Source organism: Octodon degus, unplaced genomic scaffold (assembly GCF_000260255.1).
Source record: "Octodon degus isolate 3935 unplaced genomic scaffold, OctDeg1.0 scaffold00049, whole genome shotgun sequence".
Classification (NCBI taxonomy): domain Eukaryota; kingdom Metazoa; phylum Chordata; class Mammalia; order Rodentia; family Octodontidae; genus Octodon; species Octodon degus.
In genome coordinates, this window is record NW_004524625.1 from 10,504,713 (window position 1) to 10,517,073 (window position 12,361).

Below are 12,361 nucleotides of genomic sequence, written 5' to 3' on the forward strand. Positions count from 1 at the left end.
TGAATAATGCTTTCCCTCATCTTCAAAAGCCTATGAGTAAGGTATTGTAGATGGCAGAAGAGATATTCTATTTTTCTGTTTTTTTTTTTTTTTTTTCTGTATGTAGTACAGGACCTACAGGGTCTACAGGGTCCCACTATGTAGATTGGACTGATAGTGATTCTCCTGTTTTTAGCCTCCCAAGTGCTGGGAGTCCAGGCATGCGCCACCACACCCAGTTCCAATCTCAGTGTCAGCGCGCCCTGGGGAAGGGCTGGCACAGCACGCTGGGGATCGAATCCTGGATGCTGTGCTTGGCCTAGGCAGGTGCTTAGTTCATTGAGCTATCACGCCAGCCCTAAAAGACATTCTAAATGTCATTGATTTAAGGATACTGAGATTATATTGATACTACCCTAGATTATTTGGATATGTCCCTATAAGTTTATTTGGGTATAATCAGAAGTCCTTGTAAGAATGAAACAGTGGAGTGAGAATTGGAGAAGAGGAATGATAGTGGAAATAACATTGCGCTGATGGTCTCTGAGGACAGAAGAAAGGTTAGGGAGCTAAACCATGTAGGCGGCCTGCAGAAGCCGGGAAAGGAAAGTAAGCACATTCAGGGGGTTGGATCTACTGTGCCAACATCTAGAGTTTATCTCAGCGAGTCTGATATTTGACTTCTGACTTCCAAAGCTATAAGATAGCAAATTGGTTAGTAAAACAGTAGATTTGTGCTTAGTTACAGCAGCAATAGCCAACTCATGCAAAACACTTCTTTTAAACTGAGTTGTATTTTTATTGTTGAAGTTCTTGAATTATAATTGAAGTTATAGGAGTTATTTATATAGTCTGGGTATAAGTCATTTGTCAGATATGTTACTTGGAAATGCATCTCTTTTAAAACTTTCTTGATGGTATCTTTTTAAAGCTGAAATATTTTTAGGTGAAGTCTAATTTTATACCATTTTTCCATGTTGCTTGTGCTTTTGGTATCATAAAATCACTGACTATTCCAAGATCATAAAAATTTATTCCTGTAATTTAAAAGATGTTTGGGACTGGGGAGATAGCTTGGTGGTCTAAGTGCCTGCCTGGCAAGCACAAGGACCCAGATTCCATTCCTGGTACCATACACTGTGCCTGCTCCAGAACACTGGGAAGGCTGTGCCAGTCACCGAAACCAGGCATGGTGGCGCACGCCTATAATCCCAGTGCTAGGGAGGACAGGAGGATCCCTAAGAGTCTGAGTTGCATAGCAAGACCTTGTACTAACTAAATAAATACATAAAAAGATGAAAAAATAAAAGATTTTCACATTTCTAGCTCATAATTTAAGGCTATAATCCATTTTGATTTAAGTTTTGCATATGGTATAAGGTAGTGGGCCAACTTCATTCTTTTACATCTGGATATCCAGAAATGTTAAAACCATTTTTTTGGGGAGATGAAATAAAACATAAATACTTGCTGCAGTAATATTTCAGTTAAATCACAGGGGTTTTTCTTAGCAGAATTTATGGCAGTCAACGAAAATAGGAAAATTCCTAGACATATTTTTCTGGCTCTGAGAGTGGTAGGGGGCCCTGATGTTCCTCTAGACTTGCTGCTGACACTCTGACTTGCTAGAAATTTTCTTGTGGAGCCTTAAATTGTTGAGGACTTGCGATAGCCAGTCCTTGAATCACTTCATCCAAGATTTTCTTCTTGCTCAAGTCGGTTGGCAACAGTGGTTGATAAGAGCAAGCACTGTCCCTCCTTACCCCATTTCATTTTCATGGGCAAAGGTGGAAGGAAATAAACCATAACAGGGAGCCCACTGAGATCCCAACTATTTAGCTTCCTGAGGAGGGCACTGGTGCCACTCACTGGTCCTGGACCAGAACAACAGCTGGGCTTATGTCTTTATTTGGCCCCAAAACAACCATGAAATATATGTTTACATAGTGTGAAGGACTAAAAGTCTCTGACGTGGAGTGGAAGATGTAGCACGATCAGTCCTTTGACTGCCACAATGGATGGTCACAGTGGAAAGTGACAGGTTGGCCATGGTGATTCGTGAGGGTTCCTTTGCAATTGCTGAAGTTCTTTAAAGTTCAACATGGAAAAGAATACTAAGAATTTAGTAGTTCAAGAATTTAGCCACCTTTTGTGCTATTTTGCTTACTGGACATTTTTTATTTCTTTAAATCAACCCAAAGTGGCTTCAGGAATGTGGACACTATAAGACTTGGAAGTTCCTCATACCCCTCCCATTGGCACAGGCAAAAAATGATGAAACTTAGGATTTCTGTCTCCAAGTACACTTATATGATGTTTATTTCCTGATGATTACCTATCTTTCTCTCTTCTTCCTTTTCCTTTTCTTCAATCTTCTTCCCTCTCTTTTCTGTCTGCTTTTGTAATTCTTCAGTGAGTTAATGGATAAACTTAATGAAATGGGTGATGACTCACAGTCAAAAGAATCATGCTGTCTCTCGTACACAGGGGACATGCTCCTGAAATATTGGTCTCTGAGTTTTCCAATTGTCAGTGTAATCAAACCTCAGTGCAATCAAAATAACTCTCGTTTGGAATGAATATGTGCGCTATGCTGACTTTTAGACAGACAAAAGCCAACTTTACCTGTGAGCAGAAGTAATAGATGGAGCAAGGGCCTTAAAGAAAACAAAACTTTTTTTTTTTTTCATCTTGTCTGAGAGCAGAAATGATTGTGCTGAGACTTAAGAGATTAAATTGTGGCACTTGTCAGGACTCTGGCCAGCAGCCATCTCTCCTGCCTGCTTCAACACTTTGCCTTTGTGCTGTAGATGGGTTTAATAAATGCACTGCTGTAGAAAATGTCCTTGGTGCTTTGCACAGTGGAGGATGGGGGTGCTAACACTTCCTTGGGGTGCCATATCAGTATTGGACATTTGCAACCTGGAGAGCTCAAGCTACACAGAGGGAATATTTATGACTTAGACTCAGAAATAAAAATCATTCTTCAAAACATGGAAATATTTTTATTTTTCTTTGAAAGGAAATAATATTCTTTCCAAAATATTCCTATTTTTAAAGATAAATAATGCCCTCAAATTCTAATGATTGCTTTTAGAAAACAAAACATAAAGGACCAGTAATATTTTCTAAAAAAATTTATTTGTTTGATCAGGTTGATCAAACAAATGCAAAAGAAAGGAAAAAAATATACCATTGTTTATTTTAGAAAATAATCTCAAATTATATGTGCCTAAGTATGTAAACTACTAATAGCATACTGTAAGGTAGCCTCTCTTCAACATTATTAGTGAACGTGAGGGATCATCCAGGGATATAGTTGCGTGGCCCATGAGTGTCTGACTTCAGATCAATCCTGCTTTCAGGGTGCATGTCCTAATCTCTCATCCAGTTACCTATGATTGTAGTTGAATTTCTCACATAGCACTGAGCAAGGCCATCTATTCAGCCATCAGCAATATGACCCAAAGGGTCGGGTCTGAACGTTTCCCACCACAGCACCCCTGCCTGGATGTCACAGACCCGCGGCTCAGGCTGAGTATTCTGCCGAGAGTGTCCTTCTGCAGAGGGCTGGGTTGTGTCGAGGGCTCACAGTTCCCCCAGCTCCTTTACACTCATCCTTCCACTCAGTCTTTCTCTGAGGCCCCTGACGTGTACACTCGAATATCAAAGGACCAACAAGGCAACCAGACAACACACAGCGTAAAAAGAAGTCCAGGGTCACACGGGGAGGAAGTAGAACCTGAAGTCCAGCATCACGAACTTTATGCTTTTTCCCTCCCTTGTATATCTTTTTTTGTGACAACCACTGAGTGGAGTGAGCTCTGAGTCAGGTCTCTTCAGGAAGAAAGTGCTCGCTGTGTGTCGTAGTCCTACATGCTCTCTTTATTTTTGGTGTAATTTAACACACACAGAAAGCTCTCTGTGATGATTTTATGCTCCTTAGAATGATGTATAAATTCATGCTTTATTGCTGCCTGGAAAATTACAACTTTAGCAGTTCAAAGAAACATCCTTTTATATTTTTTAAATTGTCTTTAATTCTGTGTCAGAGTGTGACCAAGAGAAAAATAGATGTACAAAAATAGGAACAGGCAGACTAGGGAAGGAGGCAGAAGGTAAAAGAAGGCTGGGGCTAGCATGAAAGAGCTGAGGGAAAAGGGGTAGAGAAGAAGGCAAGGGGAAGGCAGGTTATGGAAGGAGGAAGACAGGGATCAAAGGTCAATTTTAGTGAGCACCTACTATATGTCAGACATTGCTAGGTCCTCACTGAATCCTTAGATTAACTCATTAATATATAATCCCTTTTAATCACCACTTTACATGGCAAAAACAGTGACTAGGAGTCTTGAACTTATACCAGGTCGATTATGTTAGAACACAGACATTAGAGCCTATATCCTCCTAGAATGATTTCTGATATTCTGCTCCTATGCCTTCAAGGACTAAGAGTGGGATTAACAAGTACTCATCAGACGTTATTGACCTCACCTCAGACACTATTCCTACCACAATGAGACAAGATGTGGATTGGCCTAGCTCTCAATTTGAACAGAATAAGAAGTGCTGAGTAGAATTGGGGAGTGCCACTTAGGGTGTGTCTGTGAGTGACTGGCATATAGTCCCACAAGCTGAGAGGAAAAGGTGCACCCCAGGTACTGGGGCACAAGCAGTGGACTTGCAGCCTGGATGAGATAAGAAAGGGAAAGAAGAAGGAAGGTCTCTGTCTCTGAGGGGTCCCAGTCTTCCCTATCACCATTGGACAATGGCCTACATTTTCTCAGCCTTCTCACACTGACTTGCGATGCTAATTATAGCAAACTTCCAGGCCTCTCGCCTCTAGACTGGTGTCATGTCCCTAAGCCGTTTGTTCCACAGCTTCCATCTTTTTAGGCTGGGCTGCTCCTGAGTCCTCCCACTGTCCAACATGTAGTGGGCCACTGCTGACTCTCCTACCTCTGATCCCATACACCCATTTAATACAACCCTTTATGCCATGATACTATTTACTTTGATTCCATTCCCTAGAGAACACTAACCAGTGTACTCTTTCTATGCTGATGTAGAACATTCACTGTGTGAATCAGACATGGATCCCAGATCCAGCAGATCTCCAAATGTGTCACACCTCATGACATTTCTCTTCTGAGACTCAGTATCTCCTCTGTACTGTAGGCCCTGGAATAGCTCACCTGGCAAGTTCTTACAACTGGCATCTCTGTATTTAATGTGGTGATGCCTCATTTTCAACTAATTATTCCTGAACACTTAGATGTCCCCAAGGCATCCAACTACATGGCAGAAAGCAGTAAGGTGGGGAACAATCTTAGCAGTCTTACTGAGGATCTACCAAAATAAAGTGGAGATGCAAAAGTTGGCCCAGCAAAGCCAGTAAGTTATAATGTAGATTGGACAGTAGGTATGTTTTATTGCTTCAGCTAGGATTAGGCAGACATTCGTGGGGTTTTTCATCCTGTAACCTTAACAGGTGGTGCCTATCCAGGAAGCAAAATCGAAAGTCAATGGATAGAGGTCAGAATAGAAGAAATTGTGGTTAAGTAGAAAATTATCAATGCTCCTCACATAACTAAAGCTCAGTAAGTGTTAACCCTCATGATTGTTGTCTTTTCCACCTTCAAAGGAAGCATCTAGGACAGCAGTTTCCTTTGTTGATACACATATATGCAGAAAAAGATTGGCGACATTCTCAGAGATGTCATTTTTTTTAATTGTAGAAGAACCATGAAAAATTAACTCTCTTCTATCCTAAGCCTAGAGACAGTCATTGTTAAGGGGTGGAGAGTCCCCCAGATGTAGTAAAGGGAGGGGTTCTAGATGACTGTGGACTATCCACTTCTGAACTATGCCCTGGTAAGTCAATTTCTAAACTTTCACAACAGAGTTTCCATACAACTGGCTAGACATTAGCAAATGTATCAAACTCCTTGTCCCTGAATTTAGCATCTATTTCAAAACTCTGTGACTTCAACCTGCATACTTTCTCATGTTAAGTTTTTTAGCTGAATCAGCTTGGACACTGGATGGCCAAAGAGGATGTTTCCTGTGCAGGAGCCTTTCCTTACTGACAGGACATAAACATTACCTGGAAAAGCAACTGACTCTCCTCAGAGTGGCAGACATGAGCTGTCATCAACAGTCATTGTACCACAAGGGACAGAGTGCCAGGGTCTTTGGGTGCTTTGGGAGGAAAGCCCCAAGCCAGGTGGTCCAGGATTTATGAAAACACCGCTAAGCGCAGGGCTGTGATACCTACGTTTCTGTCACTGGGGTCACATGCCTTAATGCAACTTCAAGTAAGCTAAAGTCATGCTAACTTAGGGGTTCTCACAGGAGTCTGATAAAGCCCTCCTGTGACCAAAGGACTTTGTTCCTCTGAACTCTCCTCTCCACGAGGCCTCAATCTTGGCTCCCTCAGCACATTCAGTGCAGATTCAGCAAGAACCCTCCTGAGTCCATTTAGCTAACTAACACCCTCATACTTGGAGTGGGGTCCGTCTGACTTGCTCACACTCCACCTTCAATGCCTTATCACCATGGCTTGTCTTAAGCCAGAATCTTATCAAGCCCGTTAGTCAGAACCCCTTTTATTCTTGATAGTTTCTCCTGGTAATTTCCTGCCTGCCGACCTCAGTCCCTTCCCTTGGCTATCTCTCCCTGCATTTTCCTGCTCTCAGAGCTGTGCACTTACTTCTCTCATGGGTTGTGAACTCCCCTGGGTAGTACTCCTTGAAGAAGGTCTTGAGGGTCAAGAGCAACTTACTTAACATGACTCCTGTAATTTTATCCTCCTTTCTTTACTTATTTATATGCATTCAAAAACTCATCTACTCAGCAAAAATTTATGGTGCCACATGTCTTTATACATGACTGTACCTGGTTGGGCCAATAATATTTAAAATCTAATAGGAGTGTTAACATGGTCTCCCTAACGTAAGAACCTGAAGGAGTAAATAAAATTTGAGTGGTACAATAGATGCTGTGAAAGGGAAAGAATCTGTTCGAAGGGAAGGAACAACTGAGATGAGGGAAAGGAGGAAAGAAAGAAGAAAGGGAAAAAGAAATATATATGCATATACAGGATCACTTGTAGAGTTGTACTGGTGATTTCTGCCAGTCTATTGAAAGGAGCAGTTCATGCTTAATTTTTTTATCTCTCCTTTTAAATTATTTATCCTTTTTTACAAACCAAATTTGCATGCTTATATCTGGTAATCTGAGCAACCAGTTTGAAGACAACAGAATGCAATATAAAACAAGTGTTGAATTCCTATCATTTTGTTTTGTCAAATTCTGTATGGTTTCTAATGTTCTTTTAACTATTTTTTATTCTTTAAAAAATAAAGAAAAATAAGGAAATAAGAATGCAGTCTAAAAAATGGCACTAGGCATGTCATTATCCCCAGGTGAGTCTCTAATATATTTTTTTGTCTCTTTGAGACAGGGTCTCACTATGCCCCGCAGGCTGGCCTTGAGCTCACTTTGTAGCCCAGGCTGGTCCCAAACTCCCAACGATCTTCCTGCCTTCCCTCCCGAATGTTGGGTAGACAGGTGTGTGCCATCATGCTCTCCTCTAATACATTTTTTAACTTCAAGTTTTTGAGACTTTTAGACAGAGTTTTAGATCACTAATACTATTTTCTATTATTTACCAACTGGCCCATCTGGATGACTCTTGTTTCCCCAAATAATATTCAGGTTTTTAGAGAGAGGAGCACAGCCCAAGCAGAATCTACTCTATTACCCGGCAGTATCTAGTTCTACTCCACCCACTTAAACTCCTCATGTAGTCTTTTTCTAAGTCAAGACGAGCTCTTTCTTTCTCTCAGATAACTTTCTCTGCATTTCAGCTCAGATTTATGGGATTCTTGAGCAAGAGCTAGCTTTTAATACTCAGCCTGGAACCTTCCTATGAACTAGTCTCCTTCTCTTCTATTTCTTTCTCTCTCTCTCTCTCTCTCCTTCCCTCCCTCTCCTCACCATCTGGAGAAAGCCTTGCAAATGGTTGCTAAGCCCATCAATAATACATTGTCTATAACACTGCATTATCTTCTGATGCTGCTTCGAGTGCACTGTTTGCGTATTGTATATTTGCTCATTAATTCATATTATTATTCTTTCCAATAAGATTAAAGGCCCCATGAGAACAAAAGGTATGCCTGTATCTCTCCCTCTAAGTATTTGTTCCAAGGTCACACTTGGTAGTTCTCAACAGACACCAATTAAATTCTAGCTAAAATTCAGTAAGTAGCAAGAAATCTGTAAAGTCGTTGCAGAATGCTTGCTTTGACAATCTTTTCCTTCAAGTTCAGATTTTTGCATAACTTTTTCTTCAAGGGTACAAATGTATTTCACAGACGCAGCTGATCAACTGGCAAATAATTCTAACATTTCAGATCTTTACCTGAGCCTGCCATCCTCTGCCGCCGCGCCTCCCGGTATAATCTTTGTAATAAATATGCCAGGATCATCTCCAATGTGAGGATTATCTGTCCCTCCAGCAATACTGAATCCCAGGCCAGAATTCCCCTGTAGAAATAATAAGCAGATATTAAATGACGTGGTTGTCACCTAAAACCTAGTGCCTCTTGCACTCTGTTATCATGTTGCCACCCAAATGGAAACCGGGTGATAGCTGTCTTGTATGTGCTCATAACGTGCACGGTCAGCAGACGAAGGAAGGTCAGCAAGGACAGCCCTTTGTCCCTGCACTGCAAGGACGCAAGGGATCACTTTAAAAAATGCTCCTTTATCCAGCAATTAACGTGATCACTATGAATTAGAAAATAAAGGCTCACAGATTGTGTGACATGGAAAATTGCAGCGTCGGTTGTAAGAATAGTGCAATCATAAAGGAAAGAAACTAGTTAGGCGAGACATTTGGCTTGGTAGAGTGCTGCAGTTTGGGTGTTTCCATGTTGTTATTTCTAGTTTTGTGTTTCTTAATATGACTTCTCTTTCAAATCAACGTGTTCCTATGCACTGTAGCATACACTGGCTTCAAGAGGCCAGACCCCTCTTCTGGAATCATAACACATGCAATATCTTTCTAGCAATACACAAGGCTTTCATTTGCAATCCAGTGAACAAAGCATACAACAATTAGCTCTGTAAATCTGAGTTTATATTCTATCAAACCTTTCATACCAGTACATGTCATAGCGATTGACATTCAGTATATACTTATCCTTCCAAAATCTGCATTTAAGGCATAACTAAATCCTCTTCAAATTCACATATCAACTTATTTATTTCTTATTTGTATATTCTCTTTAATCTCCAACTTCTTCATGTTTCCATAATTGTGTTCTGATATTATTATTATTATTTTTTAATTTTATTTATTTGTGTGTGTGTGTGTGTGTGTGTATTTGTGTGTGTGTGGGGTGTGTGTGTGTGGCCAGCTCAGCCCACCAGGGGGCGGGGCTGGCTGGCATGTGGTGCTGGGGGATTGAACCGCGGTCCCTGTGCTTTGCTAAGCTTGTTCTAAGTAGGCGCTTTAGACCACTAAGCCATCTCTCCAGCCATGATATTATTTTTGTTTACACTATATTTCAAGCCCTTTCTCTACAGCAAGATAATAATTAAACTATCAACTCTAGATTGCTAAATGATGTTTCACTAGATCCTAGGCAATTATTTAAATGGTCTCCTGTCATTGAATATTTCATTTTCCTATATATTCTTACAACCAATTTCACTTACTCAATTTATGATTACTTGATCAAGTTCCACTCTGGAGTAAAAAGAGAAGACTAAGAATGAAATATTTAATCTTGAGAAGTTAATTAGGTTTAGAAGTCAGAAAAACTTCAAGGTCAAGATCAAGTCAATTATATGCAATGTATTAATCATTGCAACTGTCCTACTAATCTGTTTTGAAACTGTCTCATTGCTATTTCTCAATAAAATTCATAAAAAAAGATAAAGTCAACTATAACTTGAGAGTTATGTACTGTAAATATCAGGGTAATGTAGCAGTTTTTAGTAAGTGAATTAATAAAACTGAACTCTAATGAATTACTTCCACAATTATATATTTATGTTGAAAAGTTAAAATTAATAACGGAGACACACCAACTATAATCTCATAATTTTAACTCTTAAACTCTGGTTTGTCTTTGGCAGATTATTAAGCTCATTGAACAGAGATAGTACTTATTAACAGTCATGTAATCATTTGCTTTTTCATTGCTTATTACATATATACCCACTCAATGCCTGGAGCTAGAATAAGCCCTGGAGCCACAGAAGTGAGTATTTCTATTATGAAGAGAAAGGGAAATGGAGGGTGCAGAAGTGGCTAAGAAAACCAAACATAGTGATCTAGTGCCAGAGAAGGGGGTGTGTGGTAACAGAGGGGGATGAATTCATACTAAAATCCTGAGGGGAGAAAGATTACATCAAAGCCAACAAACAGGCAAAGTTAGAACAAGGAAAGCAGGAAAGGGTGCCAGTGAGATAGTTCAGCAGACTAAGTGCCTGATTAGGCAAGTGCAGGGACGAGGGTTGGATCCCCATGCTGTGCCGGCCCCACCCCAGGCACACTGAGCCAGCCACCAAGACCGGGTGTGGTGGATCATGCCTGTCATCCCAGTGCTGGGGGGGCTGAAAACAGGAGGATCACTGTGAGTCTGAGCTGCGTAGTGAGACCCTCCACACACACACACGCGCACACACACATGTACACACACGCACACACACATACAAAATAATAAATAAAAAATGAAAATAAAAAAACCTAGAAAAGAAAGCAAGAAAGAAAATTGGATGGGATGAGTCTTACTCTTGGCAAATGTGAGTACAGGGCCTGCAGGAGTCTATTTTGGGAGCTGTAAGTTCCCTGCTGACACTGGGTCACGACCTCAGTACTGGCTGCCGATGTGACTGACCCTGACCTAAGGCCACAGACATTAAGAGTAGGTAGGTTTCTGCCTTTGTGGAATCCCAAGCATAGCACAAAGGCTGCGATCGCCTTCCACCTGGTGATGAGCACATTTTGCATAGTGTGTAACTGTAATTATAATGTCAGCTATGCAGTCCTGAAGACAGTAAATAAGTGATTGAAGAGACGATTTCTCTAAGATCTAGAGGTTTGGGGAAGGAGGGGGTTTGGAAAATGAGGATCAGCAACATAACTTGAGTCTAGCAGGAGTCCATTGGTCTTTCTTAGGGATTATAATCTCTTAGAAAATGGAGGTAGAGAAGAAAATAAGAAGTGATTAGAAAATATTTAAAGGCTTCCTTCAGATGTTATCTATATATTCTCAATATGCAGAATTTTGTGATTTTAGCAAGGTGTTAATGATCTAGCACTTAAACTTGTCTTATTTCAATTTCATACATTAGCCTCTGTGAACACTGAGAGAAAAAGCTGGCTTTCTTCTGCACAAACAACACCAGAATTTATCTCTGGGCCTTTTCTGATGCTGTTTTATCCATCAGAAACCTCTCATCTCTCACTTGACTAGTTCTTCATGTAATTTAAGATACAGTTCAGGTAGCATTAGTTCTAGGTAGTATTTTTTAATTTTTATTACATCTCATGTAAAATGACAGCATGATTTTTGAATACAAATTGGAAACACTAAATAAAGCTAATTAGCATATCTATCCCTTCAAATATTTAACATTTTCTTGTGATGGAAGCATTAGAAATTTATGTTCCGCAATGATGTGTACAGAAATCAGTCATTAACTCCATTTACCAGACTATGCAATTGGTCCTAAAACACTAAGTCAGGCAGACCTCCCTGAGAATCAGCCATTTTCACTGTTACCTCTCCATTTCCTCTGACTTCTGGCCTCTGGTAATCTCCATTCTTTTATGTGATACTATGAGATCAATTTAGACTTCACATACAATCTAGAATGACATAGTATTTTTCTTACAATGCTTAGCATAACATTCTCTAAATCCACATACATGATTGCAAATAATATTCCTCTTTTTAAAAAACCGAATGGCATTCAATCATGTAAATAACCAAATTTTCTTCTTCCACCTATTCTTTAATGGACACTTAGTTTGAGTCTACAATTCCATCATTGTGAGTGGTGTTAGAAAGCATGTGAATGCAGACGCTCCATCCATAAGTTGATGTCAAGTCTTTAATAAGAAAGACATTTCTGGATAATACAGTAATTGAATTTTAGTTTTTTTTAAACAACCTCTGTAATGTTTTTTATTACAGCTGCTATAGTTTACATTACCACCAATAATATTCTGTTTCTTTGTTCTTTTCATTCTAATCAGGACTTCTTTTTTTTCTTTTTTTCCCATAATTTTATTGAGAAACAAATAGCAATGAGACAGTTTCAAACCAAATTGGTAGGACAGTTTCAATAATTAACACATTGCATA

The 12,361-nt window shown here is 39.9% G+C and overlaps 1 protein-coding gene across 1 annotated transcript in view; it reads right to left on the reverse strand.

Moving 5' to 3' along the window:
- The window catches only part of Dlg2 (discs large MAGUK scaffold protein 2), a 1,516,571-nt gene that overhangs the window by 691,915 nt on the left and 812,295 nt on the right, over positions 1-12,361 (reverse strand). The window contains exon 5 of the mRNA XM_004632548.2: positions 8,402-8,526. Within this exon, the coding sequence (XP_004632605.1) occupies positions 8,402-8,526 (125 nt within the window). The remainder of the gene's footprint in view (positions 1-8,401; positions 8,527-12,361) is intronic.